Source organism: Engraulis encrasicolus, chromosome 10, assembly GCF_034702125.1.
Source record: "Engraulis encrasicolus isolate BLACKSEA-1 chromosome 10, IST_EnEncr_1.0, whole genome shotgun sequence".
NCBI lineage: Eukaryota > Metazoa > Chordata > Actinopteri > Clupeiformes > Engraulidae > Engraulis > Engraulis encrasicolus.
In genome coordinates, this window is record NC_085866.1 from 56,350,561 (window position 1) to 56,369,660 (window position 19,100).

The 19,100-nt window shown below is 43.2% G+C and overlaps 1 protein-coding gene across 5 annotated transcripts in view; it reads left to right on the plus strand.

Moving 5' to 3' along the window:
• The window catches only part of tnnt2a (troponin T type 2a (cardiac)), a 30,233-nt gene that overhangs the window by 1,651 nt on the left and 9,482 nt on the right, over window positions 1–19,100 (plus strand). The window contains exons 5-12 of one of the 5 annotated variants that reach the window (XM_063209407.1): window positions 1,604–1,639; window positions 4,508–4,606; window positions 6,676–6,705; window positions 11,432–11,453; window positions 11,803–11,866; window positions 12,934–13,050; window positions 16,860–16,937; window positions 18,018–18,125. In XM_063209407.1, the coding sequence (XP_063065477.1) occupies window positions 1,604–1,639; window positions 4,508–4,606; window positions 6,676–6,705; window positions 11,432–11,453; window positions 11,803–11,866; window positions 12,934–13,050; window positions 16,860–16,937; window positions 18,018–18,125 (554 nt within the window). The remainder of the gene's footprint in view (window positions 1–1,603; window positions 1,640–4,507; window positions 4,607–6,675; window positions 6,706–11,431; window positions 11,454–11,802; window positions 11,867–12,933; window positions 13,051–16,859; window positions 16,938–18,017; window positions 18,126–19,100) is intronic. The other 4 variants (XM_063209408.1, XM_063209409.1, XM_063209410.1 and 1 more) reach the window with 4 other exon arrangements.

Below are 19,100 nucleotides of genomic sequence, written 5' to 3' on the forward strand. Positions count from 1 at the left end.
AGAGAATCGGAGAATTATTAATCATCCAGTGAGTCATTGAACCACCTGACCGAACACCTCAAGATCAGACAGGCGCACAGCTGAAATAACTGAAACAGACATATGACACTATGACTAGATTGTGTCTTGATATTTACGACGATGAGTGTCTCAACGATCTCATTGTTTAATCTTTCCCAGAAGTCCTGCCCACAAGAGCTGCCTGAACCATATTCACTGAACCTTTAGTATCAGGCCTTCCCAGAACTAACACTTAAGTCTGTACAGTTTTAGAACATAAGTATGCAGGCACGGTGACTCTGCACACATAAATGGACATTTTAAGCTGACAGCAAAATTGCTGTTTACCGGTAAATATGTAGCCTACTGTAAGTGCTGCAGTGCTGATTTCAGAAAAAAATGCTATGATAGTTTTGTGTTGATCGGAAAGTTTCAGTCACTTTTGCACCCATCATTTGAATGGTTTTCATCCACATGCTACATTCAGTACATGTATACCCAGGGGCGCTGACAGCTTCCATTGGGCTTAGGACAAAGTCATCTAAAAGGGCCCCCTACCCAATACATACAATGTAATGGTGACCCAATTATTGCCCCCCCTATCTCTCTGAGCCCAGGACAACCCCTTTGTCCCCCTCTGTCGGTGGGCCTGTGTATACCCACTGATGTCTTTCAAACGTACACAAGGCCAGGGGCAGATCTAGCTATTTTGGGGCCCTAGGTGAAATTTAAACATCGGGCCCTCAAAAGTCATTCTTTAAACACGTACACAAAATAAGGGTCACCAATTGGCATGGAAGGAGTGTGCTTTTGAGTGATTTTGTCGCGTATATATCTTCCATTACTTAACATAAGTGACCAATTCAGATCAGGCCTTCTTATTTTGTGTGTTTATCGCAACTGGCATGCCAGTTGGGGTCCCTCTGGAGGGCAGATTTGCTCAGAGCCCTGTTGCCTAGGTTAGCCTAATGTTAAGTCTCCTTCTGGACAAGGTCATAGTCACATGGTCACAGCCAACATTATTAACAGGGAATCCCTACAGGCCTACTGTAGGGTATTTTACTCTCAACACTATCTTAACTAGTGCTTCTCAACGGGGGCGTTGGGGAGCTGATGAGGGCAAGGGGGCGTTTGTTCAAAAAAAAGGTTGAGAACCACTGATCTAGACAGTAGACAGCACAAGATAATCAGACCAAAAAACAAAAGGCATCATGGGTAGTCATATCCGAATAATGTCATGTGATGTAATCCTGATGCCATGGCTTTACGCATTGGCTGTGGCGACTAAGTTTGTGTATTATGTCCGTGTGTGTATGTACTGTCTATGGGTATGTGTTTACCTTCGTATTTGTGTATGTGTTTGTATTTTGGTTTGTGTTTGTGTTACGATCCTCTCAGCTGATACTATGGAGTTTGTTTTCCAAAACCATAGTTGCTACCCACTTGTTTTTGATTGTGATGCAATCTACCCCTATCAATGCAATCTAACTAAGTTGTGTTGGTTGGGTTGAAGTTGCTAACAACATCTATTCTACCAAGCTACTATGGTATTGGTAAAGAAGCGCACTGGTGCTTACTAACTGTCTGCTCTTGCTTTGGCCAGAAGGGGAGGAGGAGGAGGTGGCAGAGGAGGTGGAAGGTAGTGCTTCTTGCTCTCACTTTTACTTTTGCTCTTCAGGGGTGCATTTCTCAAAAGCATAGTTGTAGCCAGTTAGCAACTTGGATAGTTGTCATTCAATAGCATTGTCAATGGCAATAATGTAGCTAACATAGTTAGAAAATATGGCTTCGAGAAATGCATCTCAGTTTCTCTCTTATTTTCATTGCTGTATTTCTCAAAAGTGCAGTTGTTAGCTAGTTTGCAACTTGGGTAGTTACCAATGGGAAACTGCAATGCAAGCAGCCCAGTAGCTAATGTAGTTAGCAACTATGGTTCCAAGAAATGCACCCCAGAGTTGTATAAAGTAGAAGTAGAAGTGCACACTTACAGATGTAAATACAACACTAGTAGTATGATATTACACAGTTGAAATCATGCAATATCATACCATTTTTATCATAATTACATATGTAAGAATACTTGTACTTCTACTTTATATGAATCTGCTTCTTTCGCTCTTTTGCTCTTGCTTTTACTTTATTATTTCGGGGAAGGTAACACTGTACACAAATAGCAGCATGGTTTAACTTGAAATCACAAGTTTAACAGCTGCCTCAGAATGCCTAGTTAATTGTAGTAAATGCTTATTGTAAATTGTGTGGAGCTTTGAAAACAAAGCTGCTACTCAAAGCTTCACATAACTTACAATAAGGATTTGAGTTAACTCGGAATTCTGAGGCAGCTGGTAAACTTGAGATTTCAAGTTAAACCGTGCTGATATTTTTTACGTTTTCTTTTACTTTAGCTCTCAGTGCTGCTCTTCCTCTCAGTGTTGATATTGCTGCCATTGCTGCCCTGACTTGCTGTGCTTTGCTTATCCGTCGTTATCACATATCAAATGCAAAGCAGTGAACTTTGCACGGCTGATCAGGATTCAGAAATTGCACAATGAAGGCAGCTGTTGCCTTGACAACAATGGCAGAGGTGTGGGCGTGAATTTGGATTTTTTTAAGACATGCAAAAAATAATATACAGTGGGACCTTCCTGGTTAAATAAAGGCCAAATTAACTATACTGCAGTATAACACACACATACAAACACATAGACCCACACACGCACACACGCACGCACGCACACACACACACACACACACACACACACACACACACACACACACACACACACACACACACACACACACACACACACACACACACACACACACACACAAAAGGGCCGTCAGGCTTGTAATCGAGGTTAAACACTGTATAGTTATGGCTGTAAACTGCAACAATGCCTTTTCCATGACCTCTTATAAAGGTATGTATGTAGACTACACACATTTTTAACGGCTTTGGCACCGTTTACCTTCCTTATATATTCTTTTTCTAAACTAACACAACAGTGGATTCCTTTGTCTATACATGGACATACAAAGAGCAGTTCATGAACTTCAACACCTCTTATCAACCTGTCGCTCATCCACAAACAGGCATGGGAAGATATGGGAAGCTCAAGTGTTGTTATCTGTGTCCATGTGCATAGCAATGCTAGCCCCTCAGACAGCACGCAGCCTCTGCCTGTGCCACTACAGTCAAGTAGGATAGTGAAATCACAGGTCGAGCACACACACACACACACACACACACACACACACACACACACACACACACACACACACACACACACACACACACACACACACACACACACACACACACACACACACACACACACACACACACACACACACACACACACACAAAGAGTTGTGTCTTTCTATGTCAGCTATACACACACACACATGCACGCACGCACACACACACAATGGTTGTGTCTTTCCATGTCAGCTATGTCAGTGTGAAATGATAGGGCAGATTACAATGGTGCCGAGGATACAAGTGTCTTATCTGCAGACCTGGCCATTGTTTCATTGCCGTTTTCACAAGCTGGATATGCATGACCGATAAGAAATTTACTTTTATTTTTGTCTGATAGGCCTATGGGTTTGCCACTGCCTTTTGGAATTAACAGCGTGTGACACTGTTGGATTAAGTATGCTGTTTGTATGTTTTCATTTTAAATCTGGGAGGCATTCCAATTTGGCTTTGGGAATCAATGTTGATTCATTGAAAACAATACAAGACAGTCAAGTCAAAGGGGCTTGTCAAATTCTTCTATATACTGTAACTGACATTACACAGAGAATTGGAAATTGTGTTACAACAACAGACTCCAGATGTGCAATTCAGTACATACGATGACAATGTATGTCTGTAAAATGACCTGATGTATCATTGGGTGAGTGACCAGATGGTATGAAAACACGCAACTGAAGCTTGACTAAAATTTCTCTCCCATGCAAGAGGAAGATACCGAGCCCTTAAAATGACATGTGAGAGTAAAAAAAAACCTAGGTGTTTCTCCTGCGCACCAGAAACTTTTGCGTGCCCACCAGAAACTTTTGCGTGTCCACCAGAAACTGTACTTTTTGGTGGGCACGAGGAAAGTTTCTAGTGTGCAGTGTTTCTAGTGTTTTTACTCTCACTTGTCATTTTAAGGGCTCCATAGTAAGATGTAGAGAAGGAGGCATTCATACATAATGCAATCACATGTGTTGTAGTTTCATTATTCATTACAAATTCAGTGGGCTCTGTTTGGCAAAATTGGCAAATCTGTTGAAATATTTTATTGCAGCTTGGCCTGTTGATGGGCTTATTCACTCTTTGCTGAAAACAATCAACTACATCATAACAGCATTGTTATGACAATGCAAAGAGTCACAAGCAACCTATTAAGACTTGGTCATTGTAATTTTGGTGAAAATAAGTTTATAATTCATGCTCTGCCCTAAGACGGTATGAAAAAGCCTGACAGCAGTGTGTTGTCACTGGATTTCCGTGCAGAGGTGCAGGAGGAGGAGGTTGAGGAGGAGACTGCGGCGGAGGCAGATGCAGAGGGAGAAGCAGAGGAGGCGGGGGAGGAGGAGGCACAACAGGAGCCTGGTACATACTGCAGTGCACACACACACACACAGACACACACACACACACACACACACACACACACACACACACACACACACACACACACACACACACACACACACACACACACACACACACACACACACACACACACTCACATGCACCCACATACATACATTCTCTGGCTATCTCTATGTCTCTTCCTCGCACGCTACGACTGATTTGTAAGAAACCCTTACATAACAACCATTTTAGCACTCACAGCTCCATTTAGGCAGATTTCATATTTTGTTTTAAGCTTGACTATTTGAAAATGAATACCTACTTACATGTTATTGTTTACATGCATATACGGTAGTCAAAGGAGCCGGAGCAAGAAAAAAATGTAAGGCAAAGGCAAAAGGTGATAAAAGATTAAACTTGCAAAATTAAAAAAATGGGTAGGTAATTACCTGGCCCTCTCAGATCTCTCCTTGTCTAATTGTACTTATCTCATGTAATGCTAATTATGTAAGCCGTAATGTTGGTTGTCATCACTCCATACCATACAGACAAAATGGGGGAAAAGAAGGAATGCAAATAATGTGAAAGCATGCCTCTGTGTGTGTGTGCATGTGCGTGCGTGCGTGCGTGCGTGTGCGTGACTGAGTGTGTGTGTGTGTGTGTGTGTGTGTGTGACTGAGTGTGTGTGTGTGTGTGTGTGTGTGTGTGTGTGTGTGTGTGTGTGTGTGTGTGTGTGTGTGTGTGTGTGTGTGTGTGTGTGTGTGTGTGTGTGTGTGTGTGTGTGTCTTTGTTTGCAAACACAGCCTTGCCTGCATGCCTGTCGTTACATGTGTGTGTGAGTGTGTATACAGCACTGTACAATATGTGATGGAGTCTGAGGCACCACACCCATGGGCTTGGCCTCCCTGGACTTAGCATAGGATACTAGATGTGTGTTCTGATGCACTGGACTCTGTGCTATACATTCCTGTTAAGATACAACACCTCTTCTCTCAGGAGGCCCATAGCCTACAATAGTCCTCACTCGCTACTGCATGCACCATTTCCATTGCACTATACTCACAGCCAGGGCTGCTGACAGCTTTGCCTGGGACCGGGACAGAGCCATCAGAAAGGTCCCTCCATTCCCCTCTACTCAATACAAGGACCAAACTCTGGGCCGCCCATATCCCTGGACCCGGCACAATTGACCCCTTTGGCAACCCCACCCCCAGCTTCCTTGCTCACACATCACAAATTCCTGCCCATGTTTAGCCAGTGCTGTCAGTCGGAGGAGGGCTGTCTTTGTTCACTGGCTTATCACCTCCCTAACCTTAACCTTACCCTACCCAACACTACCCTTCCTTACCCTGTCCAGCATGGCCCTGAGAGACGTCTCTCTCAGCCTGTCAGTCTGTCAGCTCTCCTTTACAAACACCTCCTCACTCCTCCCCTCCATGAACACCATGCACTCATCTTTATCACTGTGCTATTTATGCCATATCTGCAAACCCACCTCCTCAACAGCATCACCCCCCACCACCACCACCACCACCACTACCACTACCACCAGCATCACCAGCACGACCATAACCCTATGTGACTTCACCATAAAATGTTTCTATTCTTCTCTACTCATCTCTATTCTGCTCTACCTGACTCTACTCCTTACTCTACTCTACTCCCTACTTCATTCTATCATACTGTGCTTGATATTGCAATACAGTGTCCTGCTCTAGTCTATTAATCTCTACTCTACTCTACTCTACACTAACTTATTCCTCCACTCTTCTTCTCTTCACTGCACTAATCTATTCTACTCTAATACTCAACTGTACTCTACCCAACTCTACTCTACTCTACTCTACTCTACTCTACTCTACGTTACTATACTCTACTCTGCCGTTCTCTACTCTATTCTACTAGGCCATTCTCTACTCTACCCTCCTCTACTGTACACTACCCTCCTCAACACTACTACACCCCCTCCACCTCTATCTCCATCCTGTCCTCCATGTGTTTGTTGTTATCCCCTGCCCTGTCGTACCCTGCCGTGCCCTGCTGTGCCCTGCTGTTGCTTGGTTAACCCTCTCCCTTCATTGCAGAGGCAGATGAGGAACAGGAGGATGGAGAAGGTAAAGGCTTTGGCTTGGCTTTGGCTTTGGCGCCACCTCTGTAATTGGTCAAAAACCACTGTGGGGAGTCTGTGATTGGGCAAGACAAATGAGTGGAGGAGCCAGAGAGGGAGGCCACTCTAGTCTTTTGGATTATACATAGCATACTGTAAGAGTAAGCTGAAAAGGTTCACACTTTCAGTACATTGATGACGTAGTCTGGTATACAAGGTTATGCACTAAACCTAGGGCTAACTGCTACTGTACGGGGTCTTTTTCAGCCTTTTTTCAGTATTATTGCCCTTGGGGGAGGAAAACTTTGACTTCTGCATTTTTATATATAATGGGGAGTAGTGTACACATTTACACAAAATAAAAATCCATTTTCACACAATGTGCATGCTCATTAACATATTCCATGGCACTATTGTCTGTGCCTTCTGTGATTGTGATGTTATGTGTAATATTTCCAGGTGGTTGTCAACACCCAACGCTAGTATTTATATGAGTAAAACCACAATACTTCCAGTGATCCTGTCAATGGCGAAGTTGGCATAATTATGTAATTGCCACCGCTGTCACTTGTCATTGTCAATGGCAGCTGAACCTGTGCAGACATGCTCTTGGTAGTACTTACCGTGTATGGTATAAACAAAAAATAGGTTTTTAAATTATTATTTTTTAGTAACCGATAAGAAGCACTTAATCATTTGAACAATACTGTGTGTACTAATTATATGAATTTCAACAAGTTCACAATACCTTAGTCTCTATGGTGACTGGTTCAAGTGAAGGTTGAAGAGTACTCACCCCAGTGGGAACAGGCTTCTCTGATATCTCTTAGTTTTCAAATGGTTCCTAGTTATCCAGTTTGTGCTATTTGAAATGGCTGCCAATTTCTGTTCATTTCTAGCAGTTACACCCTTGGGCTAACAATTAAAACCAAGTAATCCACACCCATTGCCACTCATTTTATGTGAGACCTACATCTCTGTGGGAACCTCAGCACAAACCCATACAGAATTACTTGGTGTCGAGAGTGTGCTGCAGAATTAGACAGAGTTGTTGGTGGGGAAGGTTACAAAAATGTTAGTTTTCAACTCTTGTCCTGAGGTGAGGAGTTTTTTTGTTAATGGCTACAAGCTGCTGAATGGTCCTCTACACAAGACAAAAAGGAGACAAAGGGATACGAATTAAAAACAAGTGGAACCTATTGCCAAAGGGCTCCGTTTCAAGGCTTTTCAATAAGATGTAGGTTTACAAAGTCAATGAGGTTCTCTTTCAGCCTCTCCGTGCGACCTATAGGAGTCTCATCCTTTGTAGTACAATCACAAAAACATTTACCATCCCTGCCGAACGCAAAAAGGCTGGCCTTTTCCTGCTGTCCTCGGCAGCTATAAAAGGCAGCGCGCACCTGCACACATCCTTGTTCCATCCTTCGCTTTCGCGAGTCATCACAGATATACTTTACCTCCCATAATTCAGTAACTGTCCGACTAAGAACCATGGGTGGTAACGGTTAAGGAAGCTGAATTAGCAAAGAAACGGAATTCAACTCCCGGACGATCTTCGAAAGCAGCGAAGAAGGGTAAGTTTGAAGACTTGACCGAAGACCAGAGTTCGTCTCTGCTAGTCGACCATCTTACCCAGTGGAGCTAAGGAGGAGCTTAGCGTGACTGGAACAAGAGTAGTCTCGTACTGTCTCTTAATTCCCGGCCACATTCGCTTATCTGGAAGGAAAGGCTTCTGCTTTCTGCTTCGGCAGAAAAAAGTTAATAGTCTTTTGTAGCCGAAACTTCGGAGCTATTAGCTATCCTCATGAGGCTAACAGTTGGCACGTCACTGTGTCCTTAGCCTTGACCATACACACACCCCCGTGTCTGCTGCTGCTACCTGGATACCCTTTGGTTACCCTGGACTAACACAAGTATTTCACCTAACAAGCGAATTCATATACTTGTCCCCTGTGGGTTCAATGGAGGTTATTTTTGCTTCGGCAGAAAAAGGTTAATAGTCTTTTGTCGCCGAACTTTGGTTCAGCGTGACAGAGCTATTAGCTTCCTCACAAGGCTAGCAGCCGGCACTTCACTGCGTCCTTTGCCTTGACCACAAATAACCCAGTGTCTGCCGCTACGGTTGGATACCCTACGGTTACCCTGGACTAACACAAGTATTTCGCCTAACAAACAAACTCATATCGGTTCAGACTATTAGCAATTCTCAAGAGGCTAACAGCAGTCACTCGCCTGTGTCCTTAGGCATGACTGTATACACCCCCGTGTATGTTCCCACTACTCGGATACCCTTCGGCTATCCTGAGTTAACACAAACATTTCCCAGCTAATCGCCTAACCTTCCCGGGGTACTTAGCTAAACTCACAGACGCAGTGCTAGCTGTGGCTAACTCCCTAGTTTCGCTTCGTCACTGTTGGGCTTCCACGGGCATCCCCACAGTGAAAGGTCCATTTTGCGCAGCTTGTCCCTCAACGGCGTACACAATGGCTGTTTGTAAAACATCTTGTAGAAGACCTTAGTCTTCCACTTGTGGCCAGGTTACGTTAGCTACCAAGCTATCCGGCTAACCTCCCCCTGATACATGACGACCCCTGCCAGAGAGACTGTGGGCTCGGAATAGTAGATACAGATACTCACACTGTGTGATCTGTTGTATCGATGTCTCCTTTCGTCCGAGGGACGGTCGAAGGTGAACCGTGTCATTGGGATGATTCTCATTCACACCGCGGTTCATATCCCCTGAGGTGTAAAACGCCCTGCGTGACTGTGTCCCGTTAGTGGCTAATTCTCTGAAAAGGCAGAGAGGTGACTGTCGAAACATTCGGTTCAGCTCTCTGGTCTGGTGGGTATGTACGGTGTATGGTCACCCTCCGAAATGGAGCGGCCCTAGAGACACTCATGGTCAACCTCTCATCCATGAACAATAGCGACGAAGTGGCGGTCGTGGACCACCCTGCTTCCCTGACTTCCCGGCGCCGTGCCTCGTCATGCGCTCGGTGCATCATGGTGATTGGTTCACTTCAGTTGATCTGAAGGTTGCCTATTTCCAAATTCATATCTGCCCTCCGCGTAGGTGATACCCACACGAGGGCGTATCTTACAAGATCATGGTGCTTCCCTTTGGGTTAGCCCTAAACCCTTGCATATGCATACGCAGGCCGAACTCCTGACGCTGCGTGAACAGGGTGTGCAAGTCCTGGCCTACTCAAATTGACCGGTGCTGACTGTCCTCCAAGCCAGAGCGCAGACAGATCTTTTGGAACCCCTCCTACACGGCTTGGGGTTTACCATCAATTGGCAGTAGAGCTATCTCCTGCCAGCACAAAATGTTGTGTTCATCGGCATGACCCTCGACCCAGTTGCGTAGAGGGCTACCTGTCCTCGATGCGGGTGAAGACCTACCGTTGCGCAAATTATTGTGCCTCCTGGTCTCTCCATTATCCGCATGTCACAATAACTACCTAGGACTCCTGATGGTGTTCCTGGCTCCGAGGCTTTTGAGCCTCTCGTAACTGGGTGCCACGTCTGGTCCGTACAAACAGCATGACAGTGGTACTCTATGTTCACAGTCAAGGTGGTTCACGTTCCAGGCAATTACACTGCCTGGTTAAATGGCTGCTGCTTGGGCAGACAGGCACCTCCTCTCTGTGAGAGCTCCGCATGTGCCAAGTGCCCTGAACACTGGAGCTGACTTTCTTTCTAGACAAGGCCCGTGCTCGATGGAAGGGAGACTCCATCCTGAGACGGTGGGCTTGATATGGGACCACTGCAGGTTGTTTTTCTCTAAAGACCCGTGTGATCCTGCCTTGGGCTGTACACCTTTCCCCCGGTGGCCCTGCTTATGGTGGTTCTACACAAAGTTTGTCTAGAACGTCGGCCTCTGCTGCTAGTTGCCCCCTGTTGGGTGGGGCGTCCCTGGCTAGCGAAGATTGCTAGCCTGCTTACGGCTGAGCCTTGGGAGAGCTGAGGGCTCCATGGGTGTGGCCCGTTCAAGACCGGGCGGGCGTCATTGAGGGGGCCAGTGCCCCATTCTACAGGCTTCTGCCACATATCTGAAGACCATTGGCTGTGCCCTTGGGGCTCCAGTTATTCCTGGGCTGTTCATCTATGCCAGGGATGTCAAACTCAGGCCTGGGTTCCAAATCTGGCCCGCGGAGTCATTTTATTTGGCCCCCAAGATCATTTCAAATGTGTATTGTAGTTGGCCAACAATACATCATTAATGTGTAACATGACTTGATCATGAAATTTGGTGTATCACAGGATGTGCAGGCACATTTGAGCTACCATATTTGATGGGAAAAGTGTGTGTGGAATATAGTATGAGTATTAAGTGCATACATGCACAATTTAAATCCATGTTTTAAAATATGTATTGACCTCGGCCCGCGACTTCGTTTTAGATTTTAATTTTGGCCCTCAGTCAATTTGAGCTCTGAAAGCTCAGGATGGTGGTAACAAGAGGATGAGGCCAGCCTTTTTGCCTTCGGCAGGCAGTAAATGTTTTCGTGATTGTACTACAAAGGATGAGACTCATAGGAGTGGACACTCTCTTTCCATTCCTTCAGAGAACCGGGACATATATATGTCCTAATGTTTTGAAGCACTGAACTACTGTAGTTTAGTATAGATGGGTTTGAAATGTACCTCTAGTCATCATTGTCAATTTCTCTCACCCTTTCCTTCCATTACACGCACACCCCACCCAACCCCGCAACCATCTCTGCATCAGAAGAGGTGAAACCAAAATTCAAGTAAGTGTGCTACACAGTTATGATGACAATTAATTACACTATAGACTTTTCATAATTTGTACATAATTTATTCATCATTTCCTCTTCATTACACATCATTTTCTTCTTGTTTTACTTCTTCATTTTGTTTTTGTTGTTGTTGTCGTCATCGTCGTCGTCTTCTTCTTCTTCTTCTTCTTCTTCTACTTCTTCTTCTTCTTCTTCTTCTTCTTCTTCTTCTTCTTCTTAGTATTATTAGTTGTACTAATAGTAGTAGTAATAATAATAGTAGTAGTAATAATAGTAGTAGTAGTATTAGCAGTGTATAAGTAGAAAAATGAATACTGATGTTGGTGTTCCTCCATAATAGGCCTTTCATGATGCCCAATCTGGTGCCTCCCAAGATTCCAGATGGAGAGAAGGTCGACTTTGATGTAAGACCATCACAAACAAAAAATATATCCTGCCATCAACTTCATTACATTACTACAGTATATGGTATGATATGTATATGTTATGTTATCGCGCGATAAAAAAAATGCAGTGTTCATTCAATTGTTCATTCAAATTCAGTGTTTATTTAGAGAATCAATTTAACATCTTCTTAAGTGTATGTGGTCCCAGGGTTGAATAACACTGCATTTTTTACTGTGCAGTACTGTGTACAATATTTGTTCTACTGTTTTTGTCTTGCTGTGAACCAAGCAACGACATCCTGTTTCGTTAATTGAATAACAAATCAGACAAACAGCCTATAACGCATGCCTTCTGGACAGAACCCCACAATCACAGCCCATGCCAACATGCTAACAGTTGATGGCATGTGTCTGTCATGATAACTGTACATGTTAAAATCACACCAGTGATATGTCGACGACATACTTCTGTTGATCATGTCAAACACTAGGCTTAATCCATACAGTAAGTCGCTTCACGATTGCACACCTTAAAATCCCATCAGAATACAGTGTATATTGATGACATACCATATTCAATCTTTAAATCCTTTAATCTTTGAATATTAGAACACATGTCTACATGTCTATATTATGTGGTGACAGATGTTTTTTTGTGTGGAGACAGATATGGTGACAAACAGATGAGTCTGATTGAAGGCATGGGTCTTTGTGCAGAATTTCAGGAGAAATTGATGAGACATATTGAAGGCATGCACTGTATACATTTTGAGACATATTGAAGGCATGCACTGTATGTTTTGCAGTGCAGTAGGGAGGTGGGGTTGTATGGGAGCACGTGATGAGAGATGAATGAGTTTGATTGAAGGCATGTAACTGTATATGTGTTTGGGTGGGTTTGTGTGTCCCATAAGCGCATGGAGAAAGGCCCGATTGAGGGAGTATATCAGTATGTGTTTTGGTGGGTTTGTGTTTGTTTGTGGAGCAGGATATTCAGCATGAGTGCATGGAAAAAGACCCGATATGAGGGAGTGTTTAACTTTATGTGTTTTGGTGGGTTTGTTTTTTATTTGTTTGTGGGGCAGGACATCCACCGTAAGCGCATGGAGAAAGACCTGATTGAGCTGCAGACGCTGATTGAGGCCCACTTTGAGAGCCGCAACAAGGAGGAGGAAGAGCTGGTCAACCTGACGGACAGGATCGTGAGTCCACCCACCCATCTGTTTCACCATGCAAAACTTTGAATACCTACTAAACACTGTGCAAATATTGCTATTACCAATATTTTTCTTTTTTTACATAGCTGGAATGTTAAATCAGGTAGACTATTGTTAAGAGAAGAGGCTGTATAAACTGCTGTTTCATAATGCAATGGTTTGTTACAGTAAGCTTATTTGAGTCTGGAGAGGAAACAAGGGGTAGGGTTGGAAAATGACTAGGGCTGCAACAATATTGTATTGAACTGAGAAATCACAATACACCGTCACGGTACTGTATTGTGATGCAAGGAGGCAGTTTCATGATACGCCCTTTCAAAGTTTTGTTACCTTTCAGTCCAGAAAACAATATAAACCACATTATGTGATCTGATAGTGGTTCAAGTCATCATTTTTATTTTTTCATTTTCTCAACTTTTTTACATAATTAGTTGCCTCTTGTAACCTATTCTACCTACAAACTATTATAATTCTCATAGATCTAAAAAATTGTGGGGTGGATCGAACTGTATGTCAAAAATCATGATACGAACCGAATGGAGAGTTGAATATATTGTTACAGCCCTAGAAATGACTTAGGCCGTACTCAAGCCTGGGTCCTTATGGGCCTATAGCCCATGTATGGGCTGGTGCATCTCTGTACTGCTCCATAGAGCCTAATATAGTGCATTAATTTACTTACTTCATACTTTCCTACATACTTCATACATTAAATATTTTACTTCCTAAATGTTTCTCCTATTTTAATATTTTTCTGGGTATTTTACATCAGGTTACATCAGGTGTGTTACATCAGGTAGGTTATTGGCAAGACAAGTGGCTCTAGAAGTTGCTTTTAGGCAATACTAATGTATCAGCCTTTTCCAAATTTCCAAAGTTCCAAACTAAAGGCCATGGGTGGCGTGGGTTCAGTTTCAAAGTTTACAAACACAAGTTGCCAAAGAAGGGTTCTGGTTTATTCCAACGAAAAAGTCCACAGATTTTCTTCAAATAAAGTTCCAACAAAGGCATTCCATTTCCATAATCCGAATACTTGCATGGGTTAAATGGTCAAATGTTTTTATCTCGCCAAAACCATGCCACGCCCCCCGACATTACTTTCCAACTAAATTAGAGCGGCGGGCGTGACCTAATCTTATAGGAAGTATGAGAAGACACTAAAGGGCTTAAAGCGCTCAGGAGACTTTGCAGGGTAATATTACTCAGGTGCTCATCTGTACCGGGTTAAGTGTAGGTCCAAAAAAGGAAGGAAAAAGCAGAGGCACTCTGAGATTTGAGAAGAATATAAAAAAGCCTTTTAATTTAACATGGCAAATTCAGTTTAAAAGCACATGGGCCTACGCGTTGCGGCCATATTGGCCTTCATCGGGGCATAGACAAAGAAAGTAGGTCAAAGGTTAAAAAGGCACCCATAGATGTCATGTTATAGGAAGCATGTTTTAAGATAGCATATAATTGTAATTGTATACTGTATGCTGTATATTCTGTATAATTGTATTGTCGAGGTTACTTGTATATTTTATTACAATAGCTAGCCTGACCAGGGACTGAGGTTGCAAATTAGCTATCTAGCTACAAACCTTTTATGTACTCACATCTGCAAGCTATGTCATGGCCTTGCTGAGTCATGTTTGTAATAATGTGCACTGCATTGTCCCTGACAAATAAACTACAAATAAACAAATAAATAAATGATTGCACCTAGGTAGGCGTATCAATATTGCAGGTCGCAGTGCACTTAACAAAAAACAGAAATGGCCATGACAAATGAATGAATGAATGTTCCTAATATCAATGAAAGCACTTGTAACCTCTACGTTCTGTAGAAACATGACAAGTTTACTTCTCTCTATTAAGGGACAAGGTCATAAAACCTACAGTATTTTGTACAGAATGTACGTACTGTCTCTGTCAACACATCTCAGTGTGTGTGTGTGTGTGTGTGTGTGTGTGTGTGTGTGTGTGTGTGTGTGCGTGCGTGCGTGCGTGCGTGCGTGCGTGCGTGCGTGCGTGTGTGTGTGTGTGTGTGTGTGTGTGTGTGTGTGTGTGTGTGTGTGTGTGTGTGTGTGTGCGTGCGTGTGTGTGGTGATTAGTCTCCTCCGTCAGCACTAGCTCGTAACCTGGGCTTGTTGGGCTTGTCAAGTCTTTAAAGGGGATGTCTTTGAAACACAATACTGTGGCAGGTGCTTTAACAATGATTGTGGCTGGTGCTCTAACAATGATTGTGAGGGTGTGGGGTAAGGTCTCCTTTTTGACTGTATACACGTAGATTGCATTTCCTCACAGAAAATGCTGGAGTATGCTTGCCCTTCATGCATGCGTTGCCCCTCATGCATTTGTTGCCTTTCTTGCATGCACAACGCACATACACACCATCACACATTGTTCAAAAGACACACCACCAGCGAAAGGCTAAAAACAACTAATTTTGCCTAATGTTGTGCACCCACTTTGATGTATGTCCTTTAGGGATAGGGGAGATCATGTGTACCAAGTTTAGTTGTGATACAAGTAGGCGCTACTGAAATATGAGGTAACTTCCTGTTGATCTTCAAAATTTGACCTTAAAGGTCAACTTCGATGTTGGCAACCGAGTGATTCTGAAACCTTGGTGCATGCTTATAACGTCTGGCATGGATGCAAACTTTTGACCAAAAAAATGGCATACATTTTTTTTAGGGTCTTGGATCACTGACTATACAAAAAACAATTTTGTGAATTGTGGCACACCCCCAGTGGCTAATTTGCATGAAAATCGATATGCAGCCTCTGGCTATAGTGACGATATTGTGTATCCATTTTCGTTGTGATACGAGTTGGCGTTGCCGAGACATGAACTTACTTCCTGTTTGGCGACTTTGCAGCCAACTTTGATTGGCTCCTGTTCGAAGACGGTTCAATCAATCATTACGTAACTTTCAGGGTAGATGGATCTCAGTCCGAAGATGCCCTGCTGCTTGGGAAAATCAGAAAAAAAATTGTGGGCAGGGCAAAAAATGACATAAGGTGCGTTAGATTCGCCCAAGGATTTTGAAAATTGGACCTACGGTTCAAAAGTGACCGTTTTCCTGTTGGTGGCGCTAGAGAGTTCGAAATATCCCTAAATAAAATACAATCTCTGAATGTATTGGCATTGCTATTGGATCTTTTTTTTCATGCTGTGACCGAATACATCCGGTGTAGAGTAATAAAAATAAACGGTCGAATAATAACAATAATACTTTTATTTGTAAAGCACATTTTCATACAAAGAATGTAGCTCAAATTTCTCGGACAATAAAAGTTTAAAGTTTAAAACATAAAAGCGGCGAGTAAAAGAGCACATTGACACAGAAAGAAAGTTGACACAGACTCATCCCCTGCCTTGTTGTCTTATACTGGTAAAGAATTCAAACCTGTCACAATCCACATTCCAAGCCAGTTTATTGCTAAACCACAGCTGTCCTATTAAGATTACGTCACAGACATTCAGGTGGAATATGGTGGTGCCACTGTTACTGTGTCTGTATGTGTCAATGTGGGTGTGCAGTCGTGATGGTGGCACTCACATTGTCCTGCGTTTGCGTGTATGTCTGTGCTGTGCTGTGTTTGTGTGTGTGTGTGTGTGTGTGTGTGTGTGTGTGTGTGTGTGTGTGTGTGTGTGTGTGTGTGTGTGTGTGTGTGTGTGTGTGTGTGTGTGTGTGTGTGTGTGTGTGTGTTTGTGATTTGTTTGTGTATGCCTGGTGAATGTGAATCATGATGATATCACTGACATTGTGTGTGTGGTGAATGTCTGTCTGATTTCTTTATTGCAGGAGAAGCGCCGGTCGGAGAGGGCCGAGCAGCAGCGTGTGCGCAGTGAGCGTGACAAAGAGAGGCAGAGGCGCATGGAGGTGAGTCACCCCAATCAGGGCAGACTGGCATCCTGGGCCGCTGACAGCTGTGGCCAGGCCCAGGACAAAGTCATCTGAAAGGGCCCTTCCCATCCAATACACATACATTGTAATGAGAACCCTATTCTTGCCCCCTCCTCTACCTGGGCCCAGGACAACTGAGCCCTTTGTTCCCCTCTGTCAGCTTCCATACTGGTATCCTCTACTCAACTCCACTCTACTCTACTTTACTCTACTCAACTCTACTCTTCTATACTCTCCCCTACTCTACTCTACCCTACTCTGCTCTACTCTACTTCAGTCAACTTTACTCTACTCTACTCTACTCAAATCTACTCTGCTCTATTCTATTCCACTCTACTCTACACTACTGTACTCTACTCTACTCTACTCTACTCTACTCTACTCTACTCTACTGTACTCTACTCTACTCTACTCTACTCTACTCTACTCTACTCTACTCTTCGTTACTCTACTCAACTTTGCTCTTCTCTCCTCCCCTCTTCTCTACTCTACTCTTCTACTCTAACCTACTCCCATTATCTTTGACTCTCTGCTCTGCTCTGAGCCAGGGCCAGGGCATTGCTGGATAATGACTGTTCATTACAGTAAGATGCATGACTCCTGCTGCCTGCCACTTCAGAGATACAATATAAATAAATGAAGGCCTTGATCTTGATCTTGTGGCATACGTGCAGAGACTTTGTCTTACAGAGGGTTCTTACAGACATTTCTTACAGACATTCATCCGTCCTGCCCAATACATCTACATAAAGGTCATGCTATTCCTGCTTGCTCTGAAGAAAGGGAACAGCATAAACAGCGGCGTTTGGAAATATTTTATTTTTGAAGACAGTAGCCTATTTTTATTTAATCATTACAATACGTTATTTCACTTTTAAAGTTAAGAAAAGTAAGCAGTGTGCGGTGTCTCTTGACTTTACGTTATTTCACTCTTTATTCTTTTTGTATCACTCAGGTTAGTTCCATCTCCTCTGATGAAGATGGACCCCAACACGTTTAATTGTATTTGAATATCTTGATCAAGTTTATTTGGATTTTTTTAATTCTCTTGAACAGGAGGAAAGGACGAGAAAAGAGGAGGAGGAGCAGAGGAAGAGAGCAGAGGAAGATGCCAAGAAAAAGAAAACTCTCACCAGCCTGCACTTTGGCGGTTACATGGCGAGAGTAAGGCATTAACCCCACGAACACACCAGAAGAGATCAAAGTTATCAAGAGTTGCCAGACTGTGTTCATAGCAAGAGCGACACGAGCGATTAAAAGCGACAGAGTATGATCGGTAAAAGCAGAATGCATTCCGACATTCCAATGCAGCGGCTGTCGCTAAACCGGATCATAGATCATTAGCATGATATTATCTTAAATTCAACTACAAAGTGTCACTCGAGTAACTCAAGTCGCCTCTTGTCACCCAAATCACTTTTGTCTCTTCTGTCACCAGTTCCTTCATACAAAGTCAGCTACTTCCATTGCAGGTGTTGCTCTAGTTACTGTCGTTATGTTTGTCAACATCAGGGCTGGACTGGTAATCTTGCATACAGAACATTTTTTTGGTGGCCAATGCTATTGTTTTTGTTTGTTTGTTTGTTTGTTTGTTTGTTGAGACTGGCTCTAAATTTACTAGATGGGCTGGCCCGCTGAGTTATCTTTAACACAGACAGTGGACGGAGCAAATCTTAATATTGTGAAAATCAGGGTGTTTATGTGAGGGGCGGGTCTATGCCAAAGATACCTGGGCTATTTTTCAGTCCCAGTTAAGTCATGGTCACCACTGAGGGTCTATGGTACATTCAGTTGAAAAGGTTAAGTGCAAAAAGACAGACCATCTAGAAACCATAACCAACAGTTCAGAGTGAATTATTTTGGTGTAGAACATTACTTCCAACCACTAGAAGTTTTCAGACGTTTCCCCTAATATAAGTGAAGACATCAAGAAGACAGTTATTAATTACACAGTTACATAGTTTATCATACATACATAAATACAGCAAGGAATGTAGCCCTCTCTGATGAAGTTTTCCTCGCGAATGAATGAGGTCATGTGGCTTGTGGTTCCAGGTTGTTTATGTTGTATCAATCCATCGTTGAAGTGTCTTAGAACCACAGGCTACATCCCTAGGCTACACAAGAAACAGTAATCTA